Source organism: Andrographis paniculata, unplaced genomic scaffold (genome assembly GCF_009805555.1).
Source record: "Andrographis paniculata isolate CXL003 unplaced genomic scaffold, ASM980555v1 Contig49END, whole genome shotgun sequence".
NCBI lineage: Eukaryota > Viridiplantae > Streptophyta > Magnoliopsida > Lamiales > Acanthaceae > Andrographis > Andrographis paniculata.
In genome coordinates this window covers 586,443-602,515 of record NW_026137583.1, presented here as the reverse complement: position 1 = coordinate 602,515, position 16,073 = coordinate 586,443, and the positions used below count along the sequence as shown (strand labels likewise).

Genomic DNA, 16,073 nt, shown 5'->3' with positions numbered 1-16,073 from the left:
ACCACTCCTGATTCCACAAAACTTTCCTTTCTTCAATGCGAGCCTTTGTGAATTATAATCTCTACAACTTTAATCATGACGAATCGATACATCTCTGCACTCCCTGTCGATGGATCAATCCCTGAAACCACTCTCGTGTCGACGAAAATGCGCACTCCAACTGTTCGCCCATATTGCACAACTGCTGAAGACTCCAACCGTATGCGAGAAGTCTTGGAGGCAAGAAATCTGCTGGCGATCAACAACCCTAACTACAACGCAACCCGCCTCCATGACAACATCAAAACGCACTTGACAGACCCCAAGGATCCCTACCACACCTGGTACCAAAGAGTAGCAGAACATTACTATGGTCAATGGAAAACTCAACAAATCGACCAGACCATACGTTTGTCAACTCTCCCATATCATTTACATGAGAAAGTCCTTCTGGCAATGGCAGCGTTTTGGCACCCTGAGGTTTGCACCTTCCTTATTCCATCAGCCCCCATCGGCCCCACCCTCATGGATGTGGCCATGATCGCCCATCTGCCAATCGTAGGGGAAGACCCTGTAATGGGTACCCTAGATGGGCAAGAGCCCAATGCAGACCATTTGGGCTGGTCTTTGACAGACGTGAAAGAATGGGGCTGAACTAAATTTCTAATAGACCAGCAAGGAGCAGACGGGACCCCTGTAACCGACCGAGAACACACAGCCTTCCTGCTCTTTTGGCTCTGTAAGTATGTTGTAGTTTCCCCTTCGAAATGTGTCCTCCCTTCTCATTTTGATCTCGCTATACACATAGCCTCGGGTCGGTTCTTTTCATTAGGCACCCTTTTCCTTGCCAATCTCTTTGAAGGGCTATCCAGGGTTAGCACCCGTCTTACATAAAAAAATGGGTAGAAAATTAGACACTGCTGCGTCGGGTCATTTTTGGTTTCTGGAACTATGGTTCCGTTTTCTGTTTCTATTTTCCTGATGCTTTCCAACTTGGTCATCCTCTCATTGCCCCAACACTTGAGAAGTCTCTAGGAGTAGCCCTTAACTGACTTTTCTTAGGTCGTAATAACCTCCAAGCGTCTGATCCAATCATAACTGCCATTCTTACTGATAATCGCACTGATACCCAATTCTATATACATAAAAGGTATATTGGTTATGCATCTGGCTTCTTTTGGCCATTCCCTGTTCCGTCACCTTTGTCCCAACCAGATCCACTTCCACATCCCACTTATCCTTTCTCTTGGGATGTTGCTCTTAAGCCCAGGTCATTATTCACCAGTAAGAAAATCGATAAAAAGGGTCCCAAAGTCTTCTATACATTCAGCTACCAGCCTCAATTTTTGGCCCGTCAATTCGGATGCCAACAAGGCTTGCCTGGTCCCATTGCTCATCCCCATTTAATAATTCAAAGTCCGGATGGGAGAGCTATTCCTGATGCAATTGCCCCATACATATCCCAACTCACAACTTACATAACTTTCAACTCTTCCATTCCTTACAAATCTTCTCCAACTTTAGTTGAATCCTTTCGCGAGTGGTGGTCGGTTACTTGGTCCTTGATTGCCCCTAATAAGGATCGTTTGCTGGGCATCCTTCTTCCCCCACCTGCAATAACATTAGGGGCGACCCCTCTGACCAACACCCGAAGGAACTTGATTACTCAAGGCTGAGTCGGGTACTCCACAGAGGAAGAGAAGAGCCTCTCAGACTCAAACTATTCCCCCTACTGGGGACAGTCAACCGTCCCTAACAAACCGCCCATCAGGTCGGCCTCCTATAAGGACACGACCCCGTCCAGGTATAATTTCATACTCTCAACTTATCTTGATCCTTGCCTTACCATGATATTAATCCTTATTTTATACTCAGGTGTGACTTCGGCCCGGGTGACTGCCTAACTTGCTTCCAGACCAACTAAAGCAGCAAAGCCACCAACCGACCAACTACAAGAGCCTGAACCCCCGACCAAACGCCGGGCCTCTAATAAAATGCCTTCATCTGTCGAGCAGGCAACAACAAGGGTCTCATCTCCCAATGAGGCGACTGCTTTAGAGATGGGCAGGTTACCTTATGTCGCTTCAGACCCCTCTCTGCCTCCTATGGCACCGATGGCCACGCCTATGCCTGTTTCTGCTACCTCTGATACAACCGCTCCAGACACATCAAACCAAAAAGCAGCCGACTTGGGGGCAGCAGACTTGAAGGTTGCCGACCCAGGGGCAGCAGACTTGGAGGTTGCCGACCCAGGGGCAACAGCCTTGGAGGTTGCCGACCCAGGGGCAGCAAACCCTCCTCCAGAAGCGGACAGACAGGCAGACGAACCTGTGCCTGCTCAACCAAGGGGTCTCTTATAGGAGTTACAAGAGATCCCCTTCTCTGACTCGAAAACCTCTGTTAATCTGGTACACACTCAAATTTTCCATTCCAAATTAAAAACTGATGTTCACATGACATTAAATATATCTCATTCCCATCGTTCAGGGACCCAGATCCAAACCTTAACGCCCATTGGAAGATGCCAACGAGTCGGCTATTGAAATAACAGCCGACCAGCCTTCCAGGTTCATGGCTATTCGTGCACCTTCAGTGACCACCATTCGTCCAGAGGTGAGAATAATTTCCACAATCAATTTTCAATATTAATGCTCCATTCAGTCTGAGATAAACACTTTCATTTCAGGGATGTTCTGACCTAGCCCTGTTGTCGGCCGTCCCCATTCCGACGGACGTCCGAGCTATAATTGCACAGGCTGTTGACCAATCTTTCCCCAACCTGGGGTCAGACTTGCTTGACAGCCTTCTTCAAGCCATTGGTGGTCTCTTGTTTCAAATGTCTTCAGAGTCGGCTGCTGCCCCCATTCTTCACCAACTGATGGAGCGACTATCCGAACTCAGAAATGAAGTTCTGTTCGCTCAACTTTTGATGGCTGAGACACCCTTGCCTGATTTGGATCGAATAAGTCTGGAGGCTTCCTTGACCAAAACCAAGGAATCCATTCAACAGGCAATTGGCCGACTAGAAGGCCTGAATAATGCCAAGACACAAATAGAGAGGTCAATCCAGCAAAAGGAAGCAGAACTGAGGGCGCTTCATCAAGAGAAGACAATCCTGGAATGCCATATAAACGATGAACAACGCCTAATTGATCGATACCAAAGCAATGCAGCCGACCTAGATCAGGAGTTGAAGATTCACGCCCGATCCCAACTCATAAAGCAGTACCAGTCGACTGCTAATAACAGGCGACTCTCCAGGACAGCGGATTAATTGTCCCAAATAAAACTTGTCTTAGGGTCTCTTTTGTAAATTTTGACTTGATAAATAAAATTTCTCTCATTTTTATTAAGGATCACCTTCTAAAATTCCAACCCTCCGGGGAACCAATCCATTCATCATCCTTATAAATATTTGCAGTCCTTGCAAATCAGCAAATAAACATTTACTCACAAATCAACCTTGCACACGACTGCCAACCAGCACTAAAATGCCTCATCACCGTCCTCATGTTCCTGTAAACAATTGGCAAGGTGTTATCCAACCCTTTTTTGTGGGTAATCATCAAGTTGGAGGTCATGCTGAAGACCTGCTATGCATCCTCAAACAATTAGACTTCAAATTCAGGTTTCCCCAACGAGGCAGAAAGACCATCCATTGTGTCATTCGCCTGATGGAAAACGTGCTAGAAGGATATGAGACCCTTCAGGATATTCAAAGTCGCCTTCCTGACATTGATCATCACATGGATTTGATTGAACACCATGTGACAGCCATACTCCCAGACCTTTGCTGGGATCACACCTTCTCCAACCAACGTGTAGTCTTTTCAAGGTTACGCACTCTTGTTGATCGTGAACGCCAAGCCATAACAGACATAAAAGCTCAGACCGACTATGATCTTGAGAAGATGCAGGACCAATGGGAGAAGTACCGACCTAGCTTAGAAGACCTTATTGATGAAGAGCCAGAACTAATCCCTAATCATTGGAATGACGATTCTGACTCAAGAGAAAGTGATCCTCAGCATGATTCAACATCTGACAATGAATGAACCCTTGTTAGGTTTGAACCCTTGGCAAATGGGTTCTGAAAACTTACTGTTTCATGCTTTCTTATAATCTGAAAAGGTAGGAAAATACCTTTTCAGATATCTAGCATTAATACATTCGTGTACCCTTTTATCCTCTTGATTTATGATAATAAAGGCACCATTTCCAATCTCCTTTTGAATTATGAATGCCCCCTCCCAATTCGGGGACCACTTTCCTAATTGATCAACCTTCTTATAAGTTGGAAGAATAGTCTTCCAGACCAGGTCTCCTTCTTTGAATGTTCTGTAGAAGAATTTCTTTCCATAAGTCTTGGCCCTGATCTCATTTTGCTTCACAATCTGATCAATTGCATGAAGTCGGTTGACATCCAGACTTTCCAATTGCTGCAACATCATTTGTTGATATTCCTCAGTAAATTCATCATTGGTAAATTTTATGCGTCCAGAAGAGACCTGCACTTCGGCTGGCAACACAGCATCTTGTCCAAAAGTGAGCTGATATGGTGAAAACCCTGTGGCAGAACTTCTGTTATTCCTATGTGCCCATAAGGCTCGAGATGACAACAAATGTCATTTCCTTGGGTTCCTTTCAATTGTTTTCTTGATGATCCCAATGATAATCTTGTTAGCTGCTTCTGCCTGCCCATTAGCTTGGGGATAATAAGGCGAAGAATGATTCAGCCGAATGCCAAATTCTGCCAAGAAACTTAAAAACTTCTTCCCAGTAAAAACCAGACCTTGGTCGGTTGTTACTGAATGAGGTATGCCATATCTATATATGATATGATTCAGTATAAAATCAATAACCTCCTTCTGATCTACATTTTTTAAAGCAACCGCCTCCGCCCATTTGGTGAAATAATCTGTTGCAACCAAAATAAAACAATGATTCTTGGATGAGGAAGGATGGATTTTTCCAATGATATCCATAGCCCAAGATTTAAAGGGCCATGGTTTTACCATAGCTTGCAATTCTGTTACTGGTAAATGAATTAATTGTCTGTGCTTCTGACATTCTTGGCATCCCTTGGCAAATTGTATGCAGTCCTCAAAAATTTTTGGCCAAAAGAAACCTAAACGATGAATGGCCCATCTCATGTTCAGACCTGCCCGATGAGCTCCACATATTCCACTCTCTACTTCTGTCATCACCTCCAAATCCTGCTCGGGACCCAAACATTTCAAGAGCAATCCTTCGAATGTCCTTTTATATAACACTCCTTCTACCAATTGAAATCGCAAAGCTTTCAATCTAATTCCAATTGGTACATTTGCTCTTGGATCTTGCAAATACATGATGAGTTCTGTCCTCCAGTCGGTTCCTGCTTCAATCCTCCAGTCGGTTCCTGCTTCAATCCTCCAGTTGGCTCATGCTTCAGTCTCAGGGCCGACCTCCGCGCACACATCTTTTAGAATTCCTTGCAAGCTTTTTGAGCTAGATCATCTGCAAATTGATTCTTCTTTCTAGGGACGAACTCAATTATCACTTCGAAAATCTTTGATAGCAACCGACCTACCAAGTCCCTGTACTTCCGTAAGTGGGGATAATTGCAAACATACTGTTTGTTTACTTGGTTGATCACCAATTGAGAATCCCCTTTTATAATAACCGACTGAACTTTTTTGGCTATCAAAGCCTCAAATCCCAAGATCAAAGCTTTATATTATGCTGAATTATGGGTCATATCTTCCAATTGCAGCTGCAAATTGACCCTTTGACCGTCTGGTCCTTCCAACAGGACGCCTGCACCGGATCAGTTTCCTGAGGTAGAACCATCAAAAAACATTAACCATTTTCGGGTGCTTACATAAGATATACACCCAGTCGGTTGCTCCTCACAACCTGTGAAGTCTGCCAAAAAGTCTGCTATTGCCTGGCCTTTAACCGCCCTCAAGGGAGAATGATACAAATCAAAATGGGCTAATTTAATTGCCCACTTCATAAGTCTCCCCTGCATCGTAGGTCTTGCAAAATTAATTTGATGAGATCAACCTTTGAAATAACCTCAACTCTTCTAGGCAGCATATAATGTTCAAGTTTAGTGCATGCAAACACCAGTGAATAACACATCTTCTCTGGCATTGTATAATTTAATTCTGATCCTGTGAGAGTCTTGCTCAAATAATAAATTGCTCTTTCCTTCCCATCATCTCCATCTTGAGCTAATAAGCAACTGACTACTTCATGAGTATTTGCCAAATAAAGTTTAAGAGGCCGACCTTCCTTGGGAGGCATCAACACAGGTGGTTGAGCCAATGCTTGTTTTATAGCGTCTAAGGTTGTCTGTTGGTCTGGTCCCCACTCAAAGGGGCTTCCTCCTGCCTTCAATAATTTAGTGATTGGTCTGACCTTGCCAGCAGCATTGGAAATGAAACGCCTGAAATAATTTACTTTTCCCAACAGACTTTGAATTCCTTTAACCGTCTGAGGTGGTCGGCTGGTAAGAATTGCCTTGGCATTGTTAGCATCGATCTCAATGCCCCTCTCATGAACCAAGAACCCCAAGAAACTCCTAGCTGATATACCGAAAGCACACTTAGTTGGGTTCATTTTCAATATGTACTTCTTCATTCGACTGAAAGCATCCTTAAGATCTCTCAAGTGTTCCTCAAAACTAGAAAATTTGACAATTACATCATCAATATAAACTTCCATTTACTTACCAATAAGATCATGAAAAATTGAGTTCATGGCTCTCTGATAAGTCGACCCAGCATTCTTCAAACCAAAAGGCATAACTGTCCACTCATAAATGCCTAATGCTCCTGGACATCTAAATGATGTATTGTGAATGTCTTCCTCTGCCAGAAAGATTTGGTTATATCCTGCATAACCATCCATCAAACTAAGAATTCTATGCCCTGCTGCTGAGTCAATTAGCATGTCGACCATAGGCATCACATACTCATCTTTAGGGGTGGCCATATTAAGATCTCTGAAATCGATGCATATCCTGATCTTACCATTTTTCTTAACCACTGGTACAATGTTGGCCAACCAGTCTGCATAACGGCAAGGTCGTATGAAACCCACTTTGAGAAGCTTCTGAATCTCTTCTTTAATCTGAGGCATCAAGTCAGGACTCATACGTCTTGGAGATTGCTTACAAGGCTTGAAATCCTTCTTAATGGGCAATCGATGTTCTATCAGACTTCGCTCTAAACCGGGCATTTCTGAATAATCACATGCTAAACTATCAATATTGTTTCTTATAACCTCGAGCATCAATGTTTGTTGCTCATTGGACAAATAATCACTCATTCTGATTACTTTTGGAACCAGGTCGGTTCCTAAGTTAAATTCCAGCAATGGATCTTGTGCTGAATAAGTTGGCTCTGTTTTATCTAATAGATCAGGCCAACGAAATTGTTCATCTTCTTGGAAATGAACATCATGTATATTTTTTACTTTTTCTACTTTTTTTAAAAGCCGATCTAAATAATATTGATTAATAAGGAAATTACAATCTTGTAAATCTGCACCCTCCATAAGACATGTATTATATAAAGTAGGTCTGGCTTACTAAAGAGCCATATAGTACAACTGTTCTTTTAAAAGAACATTGAATTCTGGCCAATGAATTTAAAACCCTTATTTGGGTAATCATTAGCCATAAAAAACTGATACATTGGAGGTACATGACCAGAATAAAAAACTGATTCTTCAACTTGTTCTGATGCTCCAAAATGATTGTCATTTGCCTCCATTTTAAAGACCTGGTTGCCTTCCCAGAACATCAATTGTTGATGCAGTGTTGATGGTACACATTTAGATGCATGAATCCAATCTCGTCTAAGCAGGATTGAATATGTGGTATCTGCATCCACCACGAAGAAAACAGAAGAAATCTTCTTTGGACCGACTTCAATGGAGGCGACCAGCATGCCTTCTGGTTTGGTCGGCTACCTTGTAAAGCTAGTCATCTCAAAATCCATAGGAGATAGATCATGGATTCCCTTTCCTAACTTCTTAAGAGTCTTTAACGGCATTACATTGAAGATGACCCCATTATCTATGAAAACCTTTGTGATTGGTTTCCCACAAATATGAGCATTAACATACAGAGGCTTCAAATGAGACGCCATGCCTTCTGGAATGGGAGGGAAGACTATTGGAGGGACCTCTGATTGAAAATCAGGATCTGCAATTTTCGCCCATTTTGGTTCTTCTATAGACTCATCCACCAGACTTGCCCACAAAGGCTCTTCCTCAACCCAATTAATCTCTGTTATTCGGCAGGGGATACGTGGCCCTAGTCGAAATTTGATAGACCTTGAATGCTTCTCTGAAATTTCGTCTCCAACTTCAATTTCGGGTTGAACAGTCAAAGATTCCAAACGAAACTCCTCCAGTGATGGGTTAATGTTAACCTTCTCACAATATTGACACCTGAAACCCTTAACTCTTTCATCAGACAAGCCTTTTCCCTTCTTTTGTATAGACCGACCTCCCTTATTGTAATCAACAATGTCCCGTACGCTGGTCGGCTGCTTTGATGAGGCAGCCCCGATGAGCCGACCTTCCTCTGCCTCATTCGGCTGCTCGAACGAAACGACCATGATAGACCGACCTCCCTCTGAATACTTAACAGCGCCTTGGGTGTCATTCGATTGCTTTTATGAGGCGACCTTGTCTCTGTATCTCGGAGCGTACCTGCGCTTGGCATTTCAAATCTGAGTACGATTCATGCCTGAGAAGCGAGGATCCACATCAATTGGTAAATGTTTCTTATTTCGAGTCCATTTTCTTCCGACTGCACCCGTCCTCCTGGTCGGGTGGTCCCGAACTAAAACCTAGTCCTTTAATTCCACATTAAAAGAACCATCTTGGTTGTCCCATTTTTCAGCCACTGTTTTTTCACAGACCTTGAGTTTCTCCTATGGTCGGCCACTGTTTGATGAATTCCCTTTTTCTTTTCTAGAAGTTGCTTGTATATTAACCATTGTTGTGGTTACTTTTGGAAATGGTTGCTGCTCCACTCCCAAAGTAATATACTTGAGCCGACCTGCCTTAATAGCCTTTTGAATCTCATTCCGAAAATGAGTGCATTGACTTGTATTGTGTGTGAAGGAGTTATGCCATTTATAGTACGGCCTCCCTTTGATTTCTTCCTTAGTAGCCAACCTCTGCCCCTTTGGAATTCGGATCTGACCATCAGTTAGCAGAATATCAAATATCTCATCGGCCTTTGTATTGTCAAAGGTCGGTTGCCCTTTAGCTTCTGTTCCTGGTGCTGGTTTTAGCTTAGAGCAAACATAAGGCTTTCCAAAGATGATTTCGGCCGCCATCTCTTCTGTTTGATCATATTCAAAGTTGTATGCCTCTGTTTCCATACTAGCCATATGTTGGCCTTTATTACGCCTGAAATTTTTATCCCTTTCCCTGAAAAGAGATTCTAAACGTCCAGACTTGGATGCGAGGCTTGCCAAATCCTCGACATCATGTACAGTGAGTGCATCCCTTAGGTGACCATGCATGTTTCGGACCACTAAGTTGGTCATATCTTTTTCACTGATTATTGTAGGACACCGTCCTTTCATTAATCGCAGCCTTTCAATAAACTGAAGCTAACTCTTCTGGGTATTGTTTCATTTCCAATAAATCAGTCAAAGAAACCGTTGGCAAATATTGAAAAATCTGGCATGAAATGCCATCTCTAAACCTTCCCAAGTTTGTATCTGCCCAGGTGGCAGACTTACAAACCATGAAAAAACAGTCCTAGTTAGGGACAATCCAAACATTTGTAACTTGTAAAAAGGATTGTTACCAATTTCCCCTAACTGTGCTGTAAAACGCCCAACATGCTCTATAGTGGAGGATCCATCCTCTCCAGAAAAAGCATGAAATTCTAGTGGCCTGTAATTCCTTGGGAGAGGATATTCATTAATAATCCTTTCTGGAAACGGTCTCTGATAAGCAGGTCGGTTGGCCATCTGATGATTTAGACCAAACTGAACCCTCAATACGTGAGCAATTTCATCACCCAAACGAAACTGTTGATGATCAGGAACATCAATGGGATTTTGAACAGGAATAAGAATGGGATCTTGCACATGCCCCTGGTCTTTCCTCTCTTGTAATGTTCGGTTGCACATTTTCAACCCTTGGTCCCAAAGGAACATTATTTGGGAAAGTCGGAGGAGTCTTTCCCCTATCTGTTCGGTTGAAGTTTGTGGCGCTTGGAAGTGTGTTGTCCATATATGATGGCCCTGCAAAATTTGCTTGCATTCTTGATGGTGACACCCCTGGCGGCGTCTGGGTGGGTTGAAGAGTAACCCTTGATAATGCTTGATCTAACATGTTCTGCATAAGATTTTGTTGCTCGCGCAACATGTTCTGCATAACCACAGTTTGCTGATTGTTCATTTGTTGAACATAAGACAACTAATCGGTAGGTGGTTGGGGAATCTCCCCTGGATTTGGCATGACTGGTGGTGAAATATTTTCTCCCACCGGTGCTGATGATGATTGAGGTTGTGAGCCTGCCATATCAATCTTTCTGATGATTCGGCCAGACCTCAGTCGTATGAAATTCTCTGTTGATGTAGTCTCATCAATCTTGCCTTTCTCCCACTGTGGTCGTCAATTTGTTGATGTATTTTTTCAACAAATAAAAAGTAAAATTCAAAGATATGAAAATATCCTTAAATTTGATTAATTAGCGTATGAGATTAGGAATCTCTAAACACTGTACGGTACACAAGAAAATTAACTGGAAAATAAAAATGCTGAAAATTTAAAGTGGTGATCCCCGAATCTGACTTTGCTTTGTTGAAGTTGATTGAAGATGATTTCTCCAGAAAAATCCAAATCCTTAAATACTCCTTGAGAAACGGTACTGGAAATCGTCGCCCGAACGGTTACAAAGTCTCTTTTTCAACCGTCTGCTAACCCTTCTCCTGCTTACACGTACCCTCAACCGACCACAGTATCATTCTCACTTACTCTCAACAGTGTCTAACTCCCTGGACCGACCGCAGACCTTCCGCCTCTTTGGCCCGACCGCAAATCTTCCGCCTACAGACCATCCGACTTGTTAGTCCAGCCGCAGACCTCCCGACTTAAAGACCATCCGACTTCTTGGTCCAGCCGCAGGCCTCCCGACTTAAAGACCATCCGACTCATTGGTCCAGTCGCAGACCTCCCGACTTAAAGACCATCCGATTTATTGGTCCAGCCGTAGACCTCCCGACTTAAAGACCATCCGACCTGCGGACCTCCCGACCTGAGGATCTTCCGACCTGCGGACTTTCCATCCTGAGGACTTTCCGACTTGCGGACCTCCCGACCTGAGGAGTTTCCGACCTGCGGACTTTCCGTCCTGAAGACTTTCCGACCTGAGGACCTCCCGACCTGAGGACCTTCCGACTTGCGGACTTTCCGTCCTGAAGACTTTCCGACTTGAGGACCTCCCGACCTGAGGACCTTCCGTCCTGTGGACTTTCCGTCCTGAGGACTTTCCGTCCTGCGGACCTCCCGTCCTGAGGATTTTCCAACCTGCAGACCTCCCGACCTGAGGACCTTCCGACCTGCAGACCTTCCGACCCGCTATTTCCTTAGAAATATATCTATTTTATCTGAGTTTCCCACGGTGCCCCTCAGCCAGTTCGATCAACTCGATTGCTAGGCCCATTTTTTCTTTTTACCTTGGGCTTTTTAACCTAATTCAAAATTTCATACGTAACAATATGTAAATGGTAAAAATAATATTTTGAATTTAGACGGAGAAAATATTGTTTTCAATATATATAATATATTTATTTAATTATTTTATCAAAAAGTAATATTTAATTTAAAATATTATTTTTTAAGGTACTATACAATTTTATTCTTTATCATATAAAAAAAATATTATAAATTGGAAACTAAAGAAACAAATCCAAAATTATTGTAAGTATGTGATAAACTCATAAATAATATTTTGACAGCGTTTGCCACGCGCTGCAAAAATTAAATAAAGTATATCTACTTTTATTATAAAAATAGAAAAATATAGTTGGAGTAGGTCGTCTCCTCAATCAACTCAAAATGTATTTATCTTCAATTGTTCAATAAACAATAAAGGGGGGTTTGGAAAGAAGTGAAATTAAACTAAACTAAATTAAAATAAAGCAAAACGAGAACGAAACTAGCAAATTAAAAATCTATGGAAAATTCTACGATTGAATTTCGATAAAGACGAACTCTTAGCCTATGAATAAAATTGACAACTTGGATTTTGAACTTGATCATCGATAAATATTTAATTTCATTGATTTCTAATTAAATTAGTTTTAGTTACCGACACGCGTCTAATAACCAACTCTTCATTTTTCTCGACAGTTTAGGTATGTCCGTCAACTGCTTCCCTAATTAGACTAGAACCCTAGTGATGCCACAAAGAATTCACTAGTCTAACGGCCTTGCGAACTAGAAAAACCTAATTCAATTTAACAATTACCTATGCGAATTGTTTAAAATTGATTATGTGATTTCCTAGTTGCTATTTGAACCAAATTAAAAAACAAACGCATAATTTAGTTTACCAGTTAATCTTTAATTTAATTGAAATATTCGGCCAAAATACACAACTAAACTAAGGATTATAAATCAAAGAAATTATAAACTACATAAAGAGGAACTAAAGAAATATCATAAATCAAAACAATCTAATATCTCAAATTCATACCAAGTTGTTTTTCACTCCTAAACTAGAAAAAATAGATCTACTTGCTAATCATATGGGAGAAAACAAAAACAATAAAGAAAGTGACATCTCCTAAAAATGATAGATTGGTAGGGGATAGAAATCAAAATTTTATTGAATCCTTTTCCTTCATGCCTGCCGCACCTTGCAATCTTTTTCCGGGACTATTATGCTCTGTAATTTCTTGTTCTCTCTTGTTCGATCTGAAAGTGGCCACCTCCTGCCTTTTGACATTGGAAAAAGTAATCTTTATTTATTTATTTTTGTTGCAATCTTTATCCATATCTTGTAACAAAATCAAATTTTATCATAATTTCACTTTTTTTCCAAGATTAAATTTGCAATCTTTTATTTCTTTGACACTCTTGCCCCTCTTTTATAATATCCTGCACTTGATACCAAAAATAATATTTTACGTAGAATTTATTGTCAAAATAAATATTAAAATCCAAACATAAATACAAATAAATTCTACTAAAATGTGTCTATCACGAAAAGAATAATATCTTTGATAAAAATAAGTTCTTAAATATTTATACAAATATAATATTTCTACCATTGATACATTTGGTTTTTGTTACACTGGTATTTAATATAATAAAATTTTAATAATTTAATAATAGTAAATTATTATGTTATTATTATTATTTTAAGTTTTATGAAAGTGATATTGTTAATAGTTAAAGTATATATTAAATTTTTTAATGGAGAAAAAATATATTCTTTTTCCTGAAATAAGATATTGGTTTGATTTTTGCACTGTGCTATAAATCAATATAAAAAATATCAAAATGCACCTATTAGTATAATATAATATAAAAATAATAATATTTGCATAATTGGGAAGGTTACTGTGCTGATTTGGAAAAATCAGTACCGTGTAAAATACAAAATCAGCACAAGTCTTTATTAAAAGCAATATGTGTTGTTTATTTATATTACACGTGTGTTATACAAGTGTATATCATATGCTAAAATGAACTGCTATATGTGCTATGTGAGATTATATTATGTGTTGTTAATTCGTGTGCTATGTTTGTATTATATGAATATAAATGATGTGTTGTCACTTACATTACCGTATGTTGTTTGCTATATATAGTTGTAATGGGACGGACTAAAATAGGAAAATAGATAGTTTGTTATGGGACGGAGGGTGTATTAAATTAAAAAATAATATTATTTTATTAATTAGTATAAATGTATTAGTCAATTTTGACCTTTTTGTCTTTGTATTTTATATATAAATTAATTATATATGTAATGATATGTTTGTAATTTAGATAAAAATTTTAAGAAAAATATTTTGATATTAATTTGTTATTTCTTTTACTTTAATAGGAAAGCTATATTTTTTTGAGAGGAATCAGACGACAATAATAAATGAATTTATGTACTTTTTGATAAGACGGGGGAGTATATAATAATATTAAATTAATTTTAATTTTCTACTTATTAATCTTATTCAATTTTATCATGTATGTATTTTTTAAAAATTTATTTGGTTTTGAGTATTATCTTATAATATACTATCTTTGTCCGGCTCTAATGGTCTCATTTACTTTTTGTATGTTAATTTTTTAATATTAATTATTATATCAAAACGTAGTACAAATTAAGGAAAAAGAACAAAAATACTTCTATTGTCTTATAATACTATTATAATGACATTTGTGCAAAAATTTATACAAATATAAAAATATTTTTAATGTTAAGTACAATGAAACGAGACCTTAGAGTCAACAGATCATGGAGTATATTTTTAAATTTTGTAGGTTATATCCAAATTTTAATTTTTTTTATTGGAAGAAAAATTTAGAAAATTTGTGCAGAAATTATGATAAATTTTAATATATATATAATTATTTTTACTTTAATTTCATAAGATTATGGTGTATGTATATTTTTAAAATTATTTATTGTATTCTTTTTATTTACTACTCATCAATTATTTTTTATTTTTATTGAGTATGTATTTTTTTCCAATAGATTTGATTTCGAGTATTACTATTTTGCAACTTTTGACAATTTTATTTTTGTATTTTGATTAGCTACTACTGATTCTACAGCTTTAAATTATCATTTTTCATATTTTTAATATTTTATTAAACTAAAATTTGAAATTATAGATTAGTGTGAAGAATATGTATATATTTATTTAAAATATATTCACAAAAAACAAAAAAAAAAAATCATAATTAAGGTTACATTTGTATTTTTTTCTAATAAATTTAGAAGCTTTGTAAGTTTTTTTAATATATATATATTTTATGACATGGGAATCAACAATCATTATCCGAAAGTGAACATTGGGTAAACCTCTGGCGGAATCTAATACCCTGCAAACTAGGCACGATATACAAGTCGCAAGAGGCGAACCATGTGTGGCAAGTGATATGAGGCGTCGGGAGTTTGAACCCATGACCTCACGGTTACACGTCCAACCCTCCAGGCCGTCCCTATTTATAAATTATTTATATATAGAAGTTATTTGACATTAATGTATTAATACAAGAGTATGACTTGTTGGTTAAGTTCTATCTATATTATTTTTGAGGTTTTGGATTCAAACCGAAGTACCTTTACATTTTAAAAATATTTTTTTATGCATTAAAAAGAATTAGACAAAGTTAATATTAATAGTATTATTGATATTTTGCATATAAAAATATTAGGAAGTTTATTTTATTTAATTATTTATATTTTATTATAGATAAAAAAATATATTATTTATATATATTTATGGCCCTAATTTTTGTTTTAAGATTGTTAATATTAATACTATTATTGATATTTTATTTAAAAATTCTAAAAAAAAATTATTTTATATAATAATTTGTATTCTATTATGGGTAAAAGAAAATCGGAGTAGATCATTTATATATATTTAGGGGTCTATTTTTGTTTTAATTAATTTTTTTTGCACTAAAAAGATAATAAATATTAGACAAAATTATTATTATTATTATTAGGCTTAAAAATGGCATAAACCCCCTTATACTTTAAAAAACGTTTCATTAGACTCATTTTTATATTTTTTTGGTGATGAGAAGATGACTTTTCGTTTATATTTTTTGCATGGCGGAGGTTTCATATAGCGTTAAAATATAAGGGAGCGTTACGCAATTTTTAAAATTTATGCTAGAAAAAATATTTTTTTAATTTATATTTTATTTTAGGTAAAAAATATTATATATATATATTTAAGGGCCCCTAATTTTTATTTCGCCCCGACCCTTCAAAAGTCAAAAACGCCCTGCAACCCCACACCACCGAATCATCCCATTGTTGTCTAAAGTGTTGTATTTTATATTTTTATTATTATAGATTTTTTTATTAAACTTATTACTTT

The 16,073-nt window shown here is 38.2% G+C and overlaps 1 protein-coding gene across 1 annotated transcript; it reads right to left on the bottom strand.

Annotated features, from left to right (window-relative positions):
• Nucleotides 1-8,637: 8,637 nt before the first annotated feature.
• LOC127252821 (uncharacterized) lies at nucleotides 8,638-10,130 on the bottom strand. Its single transcript, XM_051277150.1, has 3 exons — nucleotides 9,739-10,130; nucleotides 9,160-9,546; nucleotides 8,638-8,725 (listed from the first exon to the last, which is right to left on the bottom strand). The coding sequence occupies exons 1-3, from the start codon at nucleotides 10,128-10,130 to the stop codon at nucleotides 8,638-8,640; spliced, it is 867 nt and encodes a 288-aa protein (XP_051133107.1).
• Nucleotides 10,131-16,073: the final 5,943 nt, after the last annotated feature.